Source organism: Populus alba, chromosome 19, assembly GCF_005239225.2.
Source record: "Populus alba chromosome 19, ASM523922v2, whole genome shotgun sequence".
NCBI lineage: Eukaryota > Viridiplantae > Streptophyta > Magnoliopsida > Malpighiales > Salicaceae > Populus > Populus alba.
In genome coordinates, this window is record NC_133302.1 from 2,837,285 (window position 1) to 2,854,181 (window position 16,897).

Below are 16,897 nucleotides of genomic sequence, written 5' to 3' on the forward strand. Positions count from 1 at the left end.
GTTTATTCACTGACGCCAGAGTCAGGAATAAAAATACCGGAATTTATATTATTCATTGTATTTTATTTTTATTTAGCAAGAAAAAAAATAATATAAATTTATTGGTTTATTCACTGACGCCAGAGTCAGGAATAAAAATACTGATTTAAATTTATATTATTCATTGTATTTTATTTTCATTTAATAAAAAATGTGCATGCGTAAAAATAAATTTATTTTATGTGTTTATTTACTGATGCCAAAGTTAGTAATAAAAAATATTGATTTAAATTTGTTTTTTTTTTTAGCTACGTAATATTTATCAACGCCAGAGTTGGAAATATTTGTAGTTAATATTCACTGGCGCCAGAGTCAGGAATATTGTAAGCAAATTTTCATACACATAAAAAAAAAATAAACATTTAGCAATTTAAGACGAAACGAGCAATGCAGCCTGCCTCAGGCAGGACGTTTAAGGGGTGTCCCTTTTACGTAACCAGTCCCGAACCATAGAATCTTGTTGACCAGTTAGGGTTCCTAGTGACCATAATACTAGGTGGCGACTCCTTAAATAAGAATATGCCCATCAAAGAACAGGATGTCAGAAATCCATTCTTTCTAAAGATTTTTAAATTAATTTTTTAGGGACGCCACGATGTCAGATGCGACAATTAAGAATATTTAACTTTATTCTATTCTTCGAACTTCTTCCTTGATATATCATGATAGAAACTGCTACCATTTATTCAAACTAATTTCTATTTTCTAGTTACTATCATTTAATTGTTATTACTATATATATATATATATCAGAAAAATAAATATATTTTTTTATAATTTACATGATGTATCTGTTAAAATAATTCAATTAACATAAAAATAAATATGAATATTAAAAGAAATGAGGCTAGAATTCTCCTTAATTGATTTGAATTATTGTTCTTGCTTAATCTAAATACAAAGAGCTTATATATATATATATATATATATATATATTAAGCTGAAAATAATATTCTAGCCTTAATAAATAAAATAAAATAAATATATTATTTAACAGTATTGTTCACTTATTAAAATCATGATATGTTTAAAGGTAATTGAAAAATCTCCATTTAATCATTTTTATATACCATCCCATCATTAATTGTATGTCATGTTTTTTATCAATTTTATTTCAAACATAGTTTAATTGTATGTCATGTCTTTTATTATTTATCAATAAAATATGATAAATGAGATTTTGATATAAGAAGTTTTGGGATAGAAAATATTTTTATCAAATATTTTTATTTAGTTTAGAAATTTTATTTATTTTATATTCAGAATTATTAAACTTCTATAATTTTTTCTACTTGAAAAGAATAATTTTTGTATTTTATTTTTTATTCAATATTATCAGGAATTTATAGTTTTTTATTTTAAAAATAGTAGTTTTAAATTTACTTCTTGTTATTTTAAAAATAATATTTTTTTCTATTCCGTGAAAGAATTCTCTCTTGCAAATTATTAGCAATGCAATCATTTTTCTTCCTCGAGATCCTTTGCAAAGTTTCCACAATAACTGGGTCCACGCGGTAACATTACTGAAGTCGAAGTAACAAAGATTTTGATTCAGAGACTGGTTTTGAAAAGCAATGAAGGCTGTTTTTTTCTAAAAACATTCAGACTTCTTCTTGTCAATCAATCCAAGGCAACCATGGAAGACTCTTGGGCTAAAGCAGTGCGAACACTAACTTTTATTTGTTTATTTTTGCCAAAGCAATTACATCTAAGATAGAAAGTGGCATAAAGCTCTCACAGTACTTCCCACTTTCACACCACTTTCCACTCGAAAGGACTAAAGCATTCTAAACATGGTTTTTTTTTCTTTCCCAGCTGAGGAATTTTATCAAACACCTGATACGTGTCATTCAATTCCTATTTGATGGAATGACTCAAAGCTACTTGAGCTGTAGTGGCGGATTTGGGGTAGTTTGTGGAGAACATGCATTAGTGGGACCTTTAAACATAGAAACAAACTCTATTCCAGCCCCTTGAAGCCATGGTTGTAAATCAAAGCTATTTTATCTTTAAGTTTTCTGTCCAGTCGAGTTCTCTGTATAGTCGAAATTACCTCTCTCTCATTCTCACTCTCATAATGAAAATCTAATGGGGTGTTTGCTTTTTCATTGAGTAGGCCGTGTAAAGGAGGGAAAGGGAACATGAAAGATGGGGGCGGTTTCCTTTGAACAATAAAATGAATACCCTTTTTATTATTTCATCCTTTTAGTCTAAATTAATATCCAATTACTTTTTCATGAATTGGTTTTCATCGCATGTTTCTTTTTGTTTTTTTTTTTGAAAGATTAATTGGTTTCAAATTGTTTTTTAAACAATATTTTATCATTTTAACTATATTATTATCGGTTGTTTAATTTTTGGTTTTTTTTAAGCGATTTTTTAATGAATTTTTTATTAAATCCCAACTATATTATTATCAGTTATTTATTTTTATCAGGTTTAATAATACTTCAAACTATTTTTAAATCCTCTAGCGTGATTCTCGTGCTAAGGTGGTCCAGCGAGGAAGACCAAACTGCTTGGAGATCAAACTAGAAAGAGAAAAAGCTATTTATGGGACCATCATTCCATTTACCAGGGGACTAGGCTTGAAAGGGGTTAGGTCTATGGTAACTCATCCAATTTTATAATAATGTGATAGGAATAGCAGTTTGACAATGAGCATCCTTCTCCACGGTAACTCATCCAATTTGACAATGAGTATAACATATTCTTTATAATAACGTTACTATCATTTAATTTGTTATTACTATATATATATATATAATAAATATTTTTTTATAATTTATATGATGAACAGTTCACTAATTAAAACCATGATATGTTTAAAGGTAATTGAAAAATCTCAATTTAATTATTTTTATATATAAATTCCGTTCAATAGTTTATGTTAGAAAATAAATCATTATTTAATATTGATGACCTATAATAAATATTATATCTATGATTACTAATAAATTTTGTATAATTCACAGAATATTCTTATTCTCGCTAATTAATCCCAAAACGAGGTTCCAAGAATTTATAGCAGGATTTTGTATAATTTGCACAGGATTTTCTTTAATTGAACTTAATTCACTAAAAGAAAGTTCATCATCTTTCTTGCAAATTATTTGCAATGCAATAATTATAATTATAAAAGGTGAAAGGTAACATGTAGAGCGGTAGAGGAAAAAAAGCAAGGAAATTTCTCAACTGGATTTCAAAATATCCTGGCAAATAACTCCTCCGGTAACCCTGATTAAGTAATTTATTTACTTTGCTCCACAATCTTGAGTTTTTATTCAAGTAATCAACTAGTAAGGGGTTTTATTTCTTATAGCTATTAATTAAAACAATTATTTATATGATCAACTAGATTAGGGATTTGAGAGTTAAATATTATGTTCCAATATGAATATTTATTACATCCAAAATAAACATCTTTTACTTGGCCATGAGCTTTTGTATCAAACTGCTAAACTTTTTTTTACTTAACTAAATTATAAGCTCTATAAATAACAGGGACTAAGTAAGTGTTGGGGAATCCGACCAGTGATGTACTGATAGTTGTTTATTGGAGGCTAAACACATTGACACAATATTTAACGTAGTTCGGCAAACCGCCTACATCCACGGGGGAAGAGCTAATATTATTAGAGATATAGAGAAAGGGTTACAATACACGTGAAGAAGGAGGATCACTTCACTCAAACTCACTCCCATTACTCTCACACACTGCTACACATTGCAGCAGGGTTGCTGCGCTTGGCAGCCCCTTCTTTTGCCCAGAATGATAGAGATAAATCAAAAGCTATCAACTTAATTATTTAATTTGTTGATATTTATTCAATCTAATTTCTATTTTCTTGTTATTATCATTTAATTTGTTGTTACTATATATATATATATCAGAAAAATAAATATTTTTTTATAATTTACATGATGTGCCATTCACCGATTAAAACCATGATATATTTAAAGATAATTGAAAACTCTTAATTTAATTATTTTTATATATGATCCAATCTTTAATTGTGTAATCATGTCTTTTATCAATTTTATTTCAAACATGGTTTATGCTAGAAAATAAGCCATTATTCAATATTGATGACCTATAATAAATATCTATGATTAATAATAAATTTTGTATAATAAGTATCTATGATTAATAATAAATATCTATGATTTTCTTATTCTCACCAATTAATCCCAAAGCGAGGTTCCAAGAACTTAAAGCAGGATTTTGTATAATTTGCACAGGATTTTCTATAATTAAACTTAATTCACTAAAAAAAGTTCATCATCTTTCTTACAAATTATTAGCAATGAAATAATCAAAATTATAAAAGGTAAAAGGTAACAGTACGGAGAGGGAAAAAAGGCAAGGAAATTTCTCAAGCGTGTAGTACTGGTAAATATTGAGCTGGAACATTCGTGGTGGATGCAACAACTGGGTCCCACACATTAACATTAGTGAGGTCCTTCATTATTGTTCTGTCTTGCACCGTTTTTTTCTCTGTGCTTTTACTTTACAATTTATACAAAACAGCTACACCGTATTTTTTAATTTTTAGATATTAAAAACATTATTCCACTAATATTCTACGAAACTTGAAAAATATGTAAACGACATCTATAAACTGTTATATAACTCAATCCTGGCAAATAACTCCTCTAGTAACCCTGGTTAATTAATTTATTTACTTTGCTCGACAATCTTGAATTTTTATTCAAGTAATCAACTAGTAAGGGGTTTTATTTCTTATAGTTATTAATTAAAACAATTATTTATATGATCTACTGGATTAGGGATTTGAGAGATGAATATTATGTTCCAATATGAATATTTATTACATCCAAAATAAATATCTCTTACTTGGCCATGAGCTTTTGTATCAAACTGCTAAGCTTTTATTGACTAAGTGTAGCTAAAGACCAATGCCACGCCTGAAAAGGAAGAACATGGAGGTGGAGAACTAACCTTAATAGCAACTGGGTTAGGAGGGTTAAAAAAAATTGATTTCTAATTCAATGTAGGAATATTTAAAGATATATAGTAAATGCGAGAGCATGAAAATCGAAGTGGATAACAACAAATAGAATCGTGTTAATAGAACTTGCAAGTTCTGCAGATTAACACCCTATTATAAGCATCTATTACTTAGCCACATGTTGATCGATATTGAGCTGAAATTTGGAGTGGTAATTTTGAGGTAGTTGCTGATGGCGTATAATAAAAAAAAAAGTTCATTTTTTTTTTAAGTAATAATTGTGAAAGAATTTAGAGTGGTAACTTTCGTGGTGGTTGCTGATATTGGAGTATGAGTGTTCTTTGGAGTACGGTTGAATTGATATTCTGAAATAATATCCACATTCACACGATACCAAGGGACGAAAAGATATCAAGCTTCTCTTGTCATGTTTGTCGATATTTGGGAATTTTTTTCCCGCTTCTATTTTCCACTTTTATCTTTATTTTCCGTATTTGAAACGTTTTTTCCTCGAGGTAGCTGCGCGCATGCCAAGAAAATGAGAAAAGAAGAGAAATAGAATGAAGTCAAATATCCTTACATAATGCTACGAAAGTTGAAAATCATATTCCAGGTTTATCACCAGGAAATTTCCTGTTTAAATTACTAGAAATTTCTAGTGAAATTTCCTGGCAATGCATGGCAGGAATAATAGAGTCAACCTATAAGTGGACTAATCAAATAATATATTCAAATATAAGCCTCTATGTTAATAATTCATTCAAAAAAGTTGTACAATATTTTTATTATTTGGTTCATGGAAATTTTTTTAATTATATATTAAAACCTAGCATTATGTAAGGATATTTGACTTCATTCTATTATTCTTCGAACTTCTTCTCTAGATATATTATAATAGGAACTGGTACCATTTATTCAAACTAATTCCTATTTACTTATTGCTATTATTTAATTTGTTATTTCTATATAATCAGAAAAATAAATATATTTTTTTATAATTTACATAATAGGATGTACTGTCCACCTATTAAAACCATGATACGTTTAAAGATAATTGAAAAACCTCAATTTAGTCATTTTTATAACCGATCTCACCATTAATTGTGTAATCATGTCTTTTATCAATTTTATTTATGCTAGAAAAATAAGCCATTATTCAATATTGATGATCAATAATAAATATCAATGATTCAATAATAAATTTTGTATAATTTGCAGAGATTTTTTTATTCTTGTTAATTAATCCCTGAGCGAGGTTCCAATAAAAACCTCAACAACCTTATTTTGTTATTTTGAATTCACTAAAAAAGTGTTCAACATCTTTCTTTCTTTAATTAAATATTAAATAAATGCAAGGAAATTATTAGCAATGCAATAATCATAATTATAAAAGGTAAAAGGTAACACGTACGTAGAGGAAAATAAAAAGCAAGGAATTTCTGAAGCGTGTAGTGGTAAGTATTGAGGAAGGAATTTTCCTCTCTTTCTTTCTTTCTTTAATTATATATTCAAATGGGGTGTTTGCTATTTTTATTGAGGACGCCATGTAAAGAAGGGAAAGGGAACAAGAAAGATGGGGGTTGTTTCCTTTTGCTTCTTTTTTTTTATTATTTTTATTTCTCTCTATATTTTTTATTTTAAAAAGACTTTGCAATTAAATCAGTCAATGACAGTTTTTCTAATAATATACAGAGAAAGAACAAGGAAAATTCCTTTGTAAATTGCTAGGAATTTCGAGCAGTAATTGCTCGATTAAGTTCATAATCTGCCCCAATTTTACAAGCAGAGAAGATGAGGCTAAATCAACAATAATTGTTTTTTCGATACCCAGTGATGATGGGTCATGATTTTCTAAAAAATATTTTATTTAAAGACCTTCAAATTATTTTTAAATATTTTTAAAATCAACGCATTAAATTGATCTAAAACTATCTAAAAATATTAATTTAAAGTAAATAAAAAAATCTCAATTTTTTTTAAATATTTTTAAAACACAAAAACAAACATCATTTAGCATCTACTAACATGATAAAAAAAAAAAGGAAATTGAGAAAGAATGTTTTGTTGCAAATTATTATCAATGCAATAATTGTCAAAGATAAAAGATAATCTTACATAAAAGGTAATCGATATTGATCACTTTATCACTTTGGTTGAACTATTTTTCAAAAACATTTAGATTAATTTTTAGTCTTATATTTTTTTAAGTATTTTTAAATATTTTGATTTTTAAAATTATTTTAATATATTTTTAAATAATTTTTTTTAAAAAATCATTACTTCCCTCCCGGACAATAATATTGATTTTTCACACGGTAAACCAAGAAGACCATTTCCATGCAATTGTCCAATCTGATACTGTCAAAATCAAATGGTATAAATTTCCCAAAGAGACTGATTAGGCAAAAAGTTATGACTTCCCAGCAGATAAATTGCACATGCTTTCTCGAGGCTTGATTTGGACAAGATCCCATTAAGAGAAATTTGATTTTCGTGAATGAAAATTAATCCAACCATTTCCTCATCTTGAGAAAAATTAAACAAAAGACGAGGAAATTTACTTGCTAGTTTTGGAGTCAAAGTCTCCTCTTAGACATGCGAGGTTAGTCAAGGTTTGGGCAACAAATTTCTCTTCAGCTAGGCCTACCGCTTGGCATATTTGACTGATTGGATCATTTTAGAGGCTGCCCTCCATGTCATGCATAGCCCATAATAAATAGTCATAACAGATATACTACTTTTACTCCTTTTAGAGCTTGGTTTTTTATTGTGATTGATTTTTAAATAATTTTTTATATTAAAATATATATAAATAATATATATTTTTAAAAAATTATTTTTGATATCAATATATCAAAATTATTTGAAAATACTAAAAATATATTAATTTATAATAGATAAAAAAATAAATAAAAATTTAATTTTTTTTCAAAAGCAATATCATTTATACCAACAGCTACACAGTATTTTTTTTTTAATATTTTTGAATATTAAAAAAATTAATCCACTACTATTCTACTAAACTTGAGAATTATGTAAAAATTATTCTATTACTACCATGGGATTGATACCGTTGTCTTGATCCATATATAAGGGGATCTTTTGGCAATAGTATTTTAAAATACAGGGTTTGTCTTACTCGGAAGATAAACTAAAATTTTTATTGAAGATGACAAATTATTGTTGAGTAAATTAATAAATGAAGAAATATCAAACAGATTTTTAGAATAAAGTTCGTTTATATTGAATAAAGACTTGACAAGGCAGTCAATCAAGATAAAAAAATATACTCAAATCAGATCTAGGAAATATATTTATTTTCTTGTTATTTTTGGATTATTTGCTTGATTTTACTAGTTATGCTCAATTTATTTTAATAAATTTATTTATCTATTATATAAATAGTTGATGTTTTATTTTTTAAAATAATTTTTAAAATAATTGAATTTTTTTTTAGAATTTAGAATTATAATTTTATAAATTAAAAAACTCTAATTCTTTTTAGCTTTCTCGCAAATAATTTCCAATTAAATCAGTCAATGACAATTTTTCCCTTCCATAGTTATTTGAGGTTACTGAACTGCATATCAATAATAGCTAGATTGTCCACATCAACTCATGCTCACTGTCTCAAAAATTGTCTTGGTAGTTTTTATCAATTGTCTTGAGCTATAACACTAAAAGTTGAAGAACCAACTCAAATAATATCTTCCCGGAAAACCAATTTATTTCTAACTAAGATCAAGGTTTTCATCTTTTTGTTAAGAATATCGAGAAGTGATTAAAAAGAATGAAAAAGTATAAATTCCATCATGAATAAGTTGTCAGAAAGAAATCTGAAAAGCCCAATACTTATCTAGAGTAATTAACTTCAAGCATCTCTCTGTAAATGATCAATGATCTATCTTTTAAGGCTCTTGCATCCAGTGCTGACCTATTGCGTTCCATGAAAAACCAACAAAATTCATGTTATTACAAATTAACTCACTTTCAGTTTTAATTAAGAAACTTACTTTATAATTAAAATGGTTAATTTCACGTCGTTTTCATTTTTGTTTTAAAATATCATATTTGAAGTAAAATATAAAAAGATTGTTCAATTTTTGTTTTTAATGTAAACAAACAAAAAATCAGTTTTCAATATATTTTTCAAATAAACTAAAGTGATTTTACGAAATTATGTTAGTGACTGTTGGTTTTGTTTTTTGTTTTTATATATATATATATATATAACAAAAAAGTTCAAAACATATAAGTCTTCAATTTTTGTTTTTCAAAATTTAAAATTTTTACCATGAAATCAAAGAATAAACAATAAAATCAAATAAACTCTAAATATTCCTTGCTAATTTTAGCTCTTCCTACAATTCTTTTGGCTTAAAAGACTCTTAATTTTCTAGCAATAAAATAATGATTTAATTAAGTGAGATTGGATAGATCTAATTATTAAAGATAACATTTAATTTTTTAAATTTAATAATAAAAATAGTATCATAAAATAAAATAAATAAATAATAAAATCTAACATACTCTAAATATTTAATAAAAAAAAATATTATTAAAGATGATATTTAATTTTTAAAATTAAATAAGAAAAGTAAAATAATTAAAGATAATTTTTAATGTTTTAAATTAAAAGAAATAAAATAATAATATCTAAATGAAATATTTATTCTTACGAAAAAACATTAAATCGAGATTATGTTTTTGTAGCTTCGGAAATAAATAGTTACTTCATTGCTCATGTGTTGACGCTATTATTAAGAACCTTTTGGAAGTATGGTTGTGATTGCTTTTCTTGCCGAAATGCAAAAATGATGTTTTTTTTTTTTTAAAAAAAAATTATTTTTGAGATCAGTATATCAAAACGATTCAAAACACAAAAAAATTAATTTTTATAATAGTTTTTAAATATTTTTTGGAAAACGCGGGTTGGCCCATGTTTTCAAATGAGCTCTAAATCACAAGGGAAATATAAGAAAAGATGATATAACTCAACCAATTTGGCATCTCACCAGGAATTTTGTAAATAAAATACCGATAACAACTGGCGCCCAATGCCTGTATAAATATATATTAATTTCAAGTAATGCTGAGATTTTAAAAATTAATCAATGTGTGTGTTTATTTTTGCACAAGAGAGACATAAATAGTACCTCAATAAGGCTCTTCTAGAAATTATTTGATGAATCCCTGGGGAAATCAACATAAATAGACTAGAAAATATTATTGCGACCTTCGATGTCCTGAATCTCTTCTAATAAAGGACAATCATTTAGATCTATAAGTATTTCTTCTTTTGACTGTATTCTTACTCTTTTCAATGATTTGCAATAAAGTGCATTCAAACAGTATAAATTTGAGGGAGGATTTGAGATTGATACAAGATTGTCGCATCCAACAACACTCAAGGTCCCTAGCTTGGGAAGGAAGTCGATCCCAGAAGGCACGCTAGAGAATTTATTTTGTGATAGATCCAATTCTTCTACAGAGGATAACCTCTAAAATCAACACAGTTAGTTGCGTGATTAGAAAAATCATCATCAGGAAGTTCAAGACTTTTCACTAATCTCCAATCCATGAAAGCTTTCGGCATCACACGTTTTCAATATAAAACACTTGCTGAAATCAAGAAGAAATTGGTGGATGCCAAAATGTAGATGACGTGAGTTCTTATAGAAACTGATGCAATGATAATTTTCTGACATGCTTTAATTGTCCAATTGAAGAGAGAACTTGCTCGTTTTCAATTCCATCCACTAGCACCTTATTTAAAGATTCCATATCACCCATGTAATCTGGCAACTTCTCAAGTCTTGAACACCCTGAAATATTCAAAGTTTCAAGAGACTTCATATCACAAATGCTCCGTGGAAGGATTTTTAGCCTCTAACATCCTTTCAGATTCAAGAAACCAAGGCTCGTCAAATAGCCAACAGATTGAAAGGGGTAATGGTTTGGGAGAGTTCTTGGTGGTGGTGGAGAGGATTTTAAAGGGGTGGCGTTGGATCCAGTAGTTGGGGCCGGGGGAGGGAGGAAGAGGTCATCAGTGGATGGGAATTTTCCTTGGATTTGTATTTGGGAGTTGGATGGGGAGGCTGGTGATATTACTTGTGATATTGTTGATAATATGGAGGCTTCTATGTTTTATAGAGATGGTAATGATGATAATGGAGGTGGATGTGAGGGTAATGTGCAGCAGCAGCTGCTGCAGCCAGGTAGAAGTCCTTGTAGTTCTGTTGATGGTGAGGTTAATAAGAAACAAGGACAAACAATTTCAAAAGGGCACAAGAATTATGATTTGATGCTTAATCTTCAACTGGGTATCAAGTACTCTCTTACTGGTCAATTTGGGGTTCATTTTTCTTCCGATAAAACCCTTTGTCTCCAATGGCTCAATTATGCGTCAGCTTTAATCCCTTGCTCTATTCTTTCCGCTATGCGTACAACATCATAGAAATGTTGAGATGAGCTACCCATTAAATGCTCATAGTAGGGTGCCTTGAATGTATTGGCGAACAAAGTCACCATCTCCGTTTCTATCAAAGGGGGTTGCACATGCATGGCCTCGTTCCTCCATCTTTGCGCATAAGCCCTTACTGATTCTTGGCTTCTCTTTTCCATTGACATAAGGCTCGTTCGATCTGGAGCAATTTCCAAATTGAACTTGTATTGCTTAAGGAAAGCCTCAACTAAATCCTTCCATTTCTTGATCTTGGCATTATCCAACCTCATGTACCAACTTAGCGCCGACCCTGATAGACTGTCTTGGAAAAAGTAGATCAGTAACTTATCGTCATGAATCACCTCAACCATCTTATTGCAATAAGATCGAAGGTGAGTGTTTGGGCATTCCAACCCAGTGTACCTTATAAACTCCGGTATCCTGAAATCTTTTGGTACCGTGATGTTTGGTACCAAGCATATTTCAGACGCTCGCATGGGGTCAAACCAGTCATTTCCCTCGACTGCTCTTAACCTTTCTTCCAAGGCTGATATCTTGTCATTGTTCATAAATCCAGTGGACCTATTATCGGAAGGCCCATCTACAGTAATGTGAGCTTGAGGGGGCTGAATGGGAATGGCAGGCGCAAAATGCTGCCCCGTCACTGAATCTGCCCCCAAGTTCTGAGATACCCCCGGGACATGAACTGACGATGCTCCTATAGGTGGTTGGGTAGATGTTCCCTCCCCGTTCTTGGCTCTTAAAAGTTGCTCAAGTATATTGGTCATTCGAGACACTTCATTCCTTACGGCTTCCAATTCACTTTGGTAGCGGGATTCTAGGATGGCCCTCTCTTCATTCTCCATTCTTGATCTTAAACGAGTTTGATGGACTCTGGGTGTGGGACCTATGTTTCACGATCTGTAATGCATATGATAACAAAATGCGTGATGAAAATGTGATGCACAAGTGATGTGCGATGAGTATAACATTGCAAACAAAGATACATAACCTAAGCACAAGCTCTATTTATCAAGTGAGAGTGGGTAGTTTTTTCTATCTAGTCTTGAAGGTTCTCATATATGCCCAGTGACGTTCTTCGTAAAGACAGTATGGGGGCGTTGCAAGGAATAGCTAAGACACGTATGCCCGCCATTACCAAGCAGGCACTCGGATATGAGTTGGGTGTTTCACGCATTTAAACCCTGACCGATAGTCTTAGGGTAAATCGCTAATTCCCCACTTAACTTAAGGCTTGTGTGTGCTTCTAAAAAATAAAAGCAAGTGATGCATGAGACAATTTTATACAATGCATAAATAATATGCGTAAAATAAAAATAAATACGCCAATAAAAGGAAAGGCATATTAACAATAAACACACAACAACACAAACAAATCAGACAAAAACAAAGCTTAGTCTACAAGGTCCCCAGTGGAGTCGCCATTTTGTCGCACGTATGCGGCGTCGCGGCGAAAATCTAATATGTTTGTTTCCATTTTCTTAATCTATAATGTAAATCTATCTATATCTATGGAGATACAACAAAAATATTGTCTTTTATTGGTAGAAAATGGAATGGGAGTCGCCACCTAGTATTTTGGTCACTAGGAACCCTAACTAGTCTCAGAGATCGGGTACGGGGACTGGTTGCGTAAAGGGAAGGTATTAGCACCCCAAATACGCCCTACCTAAGGTAAGCTGCATTGTTTTATTGTCTGATAAAAACTAAGGTATTTTTGTGTTTTCCTAGTTGTTGGTCTATCTATGGTTCAAGAAAAATCCTCCTCGGTAAGAAAGACTTTATCTTATCGGGTAAAATCCTAACCGTTCTAACGTCCATACCAAAATTTCATTAATAATATTTAGGAAAACGTTTTACGTATAAATTCGTAATCCCAAATACTAAAAGAAAACAAAAAAAAGATTTTTAAAATTTTTGAAATATTGGCCTAGTTCTCATGGCTTGAATAAACTGGTTATTAAAGCCAAAATGCATGCTAATACATATATTGTTTTGAAAATTTCCTTTGTTGCGTGAAAATATGATGTTATAATATTTATATATATATATTGGAGAGACTAGGCCGTATTTTAAAACAAAAATAATTTTTTTGAAAATATTATTATTATTATTGTTTTGACGAAAATCGGGTATTTTAATACTGAGCTTGTATCCTTACGGTATAAAAATACAACCCAATACTAATCCACTTTGATAAAAATATGCAGAAAAATCAACAACATTTTTAGGGACTTTTTAGAATTTTTTTGAAAGCAAAAACATTTTTTATTCTGAAAATCTTTGATATTTTGACGAAAACCGGGTATTTTTAACACTGGTTTTGTATCTTTACGGTATAAAAATACAAACCAACATTAAACCACTTTGACAAAAATATGCAGAAAATAAATAATATTTTTCAAAGATTTTTCAAAATATTTTTTCTTATTTTTATACATATAATATGCAAAGATTTTTTTTTTATTTTTTTATTCTATAAAATTATAATACACACACACCCACACACACACACACACACAGATATATATATATATATATATAATTCACGTCCTGCGTGAACAGTAGGACGTGAATTATATTTCACGCCTACTGTTCAGGCAGTGAACAGTAGGTAAGGAGGAAGAAGAAGAAGAGGAGGAGGAAAGGAAAAGGAAGGAGGAAGAAAGGAAGAGAGGCTCACTTGGCCGAAGGGGGTTGTGGCTGCTGTGATGAGGTGGTTCAGCCGGTGGTTGCAGTGGTGGAGTTGGAGGAAGACGGCGTCGGTTTCCTGTTGCAGAGGAAGGGAGAAAGAAGAAGAAAAATCTGCAGAAATTGGGTGAAAATGCTGGTTTTTGGCTGACTTTGTACCCGAATTTCTCCACCCTCAGATCATCAAATCCGACTCTATTTATAGGCTGTAGAAGAGGGTAATCTTGTCTACGTTGGGGAAACATTTCAGCCCTTGATTCAGTTGGGAAGCATCTCAACCGTTGGCTCAAAGTGTGCACCTCGAGCTGCCAAATTTGGCAGCTCCAGGCTGTGAACTGCCCGAGGTGGCCACTTTGAGCCACTCACCGGAGCCGTTTATAACTTTTTCGACCCGACCCGACCATTCTCCGGGATAAAGGGGTTTCATGTGGACATGTTGGTGTATGTTGTGTCGGATTTGGAGGCCACACGAGCCGGAAAACGCGCCTGGAAAGCAGTCACTCAGGCAGGTTTTTGAGGAAGAAAGTGAACAGTAATTTAAGGCACCTTTTCCAAATTGGTCCCTGGTTTCGGATTTTCACAATTAAATCCCTAATTGGCCATTAAACTTCAATATTTATGCAATTATGCCCCTGATTTGACTTAATAAATTCCTAAAAATTATAATTTGGCCCCAGAACTTAAATTTCTTCTAATTAAAGCCCAAATTGACTTAAAAATCAATTTTTCTTTCACTCAAATCCTCTATAAATTCCATTAAAAATCCAATTAAGTCCATAAACCTCCAAATTTGGACTTTTCTCCTCAAAAATCAATTTTTTTATCCAACAGGGCTCTCATCATTCAAGAATATATTATCAAAAATCCATCTTTGTATTTTTTAACCTCCTTGACCGATTTTTCTGACCATTTGCTGAACGCTTCTGCCTCCTGTTATTTTTCTAACCTCCTTCGGCTATTTATTTTATTTCATTTATTTGGGGACCCGAAAATGGGTTACAACACCTATTGTGAACCATATTCAAGTTTTTATTAAGATGCTTCCAAGTTACTACCAACATGTTTGCCAGTACAAGAACTCCTTGGTAATGAAGTTCTTTGGTGTTCATTGTGTTAAGCCAGTGGGAGGTCAGAAGGTATAATCATGACGGTGCAGTTTTCATTGAGATGTTCTTTCTACATAATGTAATCATATTCTAATTACTGTTCACAATGCAATGTAATTCCAGACTCGTTTTGTTGTAATGGGAAACCTGTTTTGTTCTGAGTACCGTATCCATAAACGCTTTGACTTGAAAGGCTCTTCTCATAGACGCACGACTAACAAGCTTGAGGGTGAAATTGATGAAACAACCACACTTAAGGACCTCGATCTAAACTTTGTATTTCTCCTGGAACGTTCATGGTTTAATGAACTCATTAGGTAGATTCCACAACATTGCACTTTTTTCATTTTGTTCTAAGTTTTGCATCTTTTATCTTGTTCTTTGGTGAGGCACTAATCTTGAGAGGTTAACATGTGTTTGTCTTCTGTTCTTTCTTTCTCAGTCAAATTTATAGGGACTGTGAATTCTTAGAAGCAGAGAGAATTATGGATTATAGTCTTCTAATTGGTCTTCACTTCCGTGATGATTACTCTAGTGAGGAGATGATGTCGCCAAATGACAAGCATTTTGGTAAATTACTTTTATCCTATAATTCTGCTACCTTAAAAATTTACAACAATCGACCTTGAGCTAATTTGGTTTTGTGTTTCTGTATCAGAAAAAAGAAATTCACATCACGAGGAAACATTGATGCGGGGTTATCATTTGCTGCCCAATATGGATTGGGTCATGGAAGGCCGGTATGCATTTTCCTTTTCTGAATTCATGTTTTTGCCCCTCCTAATTGTTAGTGCCTTGCTTTGTTTCTGCTTTCCTTTTCCTAAATCTATTTTCCTTATGTTAGATCTTAGCCCTTGTATTTATGACGACAAGCAAAGACATTTTTCCATGCTATCTCTTTTTTTGGGAATGTGCGCATGTGAAGTGGTGACAGAGAACCGTGGTGAAAGATATGAATGGTCAAGTATAGATGAGCATCGTAAAAATCATGCTTAGAGATGGTGAACTACACGATTATACAATTCAGATGGTCTTGTTTTTAAATTTAGCTTTGGTTGCCATCAAAAGTCTAAATGATGGGGCCCTCAAGTGGTGTTGCATCTTCTTTTCAACTAGGTATGTGCCACATGTTTATGGACCCATAGTTTGGTTTTGAAAAGCAATGAAGACTGCTTCTTTCTTAAAATATCAATAAATCATCCACCTAAAACCAATAAAATATATTTTTTTCTTTTTCGGTTTCCCGAAAGGATCAAATCCCTTTCTAAGCAAATATTACCCCCTTTACGGGTCATTATCTCAAAATGTGTTCCATTAGTGATGTTGCTACGCAATTTTTGACCCATGTTTTGATTTTTTTAGGAAATATATATATAAAAAAAACTAAAAAATAAAAATATAAGGGTTTACATGTGGCGATAACCTAGAGCATCATGACTAATATTATGGAAGCAATATGTCAAGGAGGTAATTACTGAATCATAAATAATTTGGTTTGATTTGTGCTGGTTATGAAAAATAATTACTACAATATAAAATATCATAGATATATGATTTAATTCGTACTGGTTATGGAAAATAATTATTGCAATATAAAATACCATAGATATATGATTTGATTC

The 16,897-nt window shown here is 30.8% G+C and overlaps 1 protein-coding gene across 1 annotated transcript; it reads left to right on the forward strand.

Moving 5' to 3' along the window:
• Positions 1 to 10,672: 10,672 nt before the first annotated feature.
• Positions 10,673 to 16,036, forward strand: LOC118045272 (phosphatidylinositol 4-phosphate 5-kinase 1-like). Its single transcript, XM_073406965.1, has 6 exons — positions 10,673 to 10,677; positions 10,977 to 11,367; positions 15,240 to 15,305; positions 15,399 to 15,592; positions 15,718 to 15,837; positions 15,934 to 16,036. The coding sequence occupies exons 1-6, from the start codon at positions 10,673 to 10,675 to the stop codon at positions 16,034 to 16,036; spliced, it is 879 nt and encodes a 292-aa protein (XP_073263066.1).
• Positions 16,037 to 16,897: the final 861 nt, after the last annotated feature.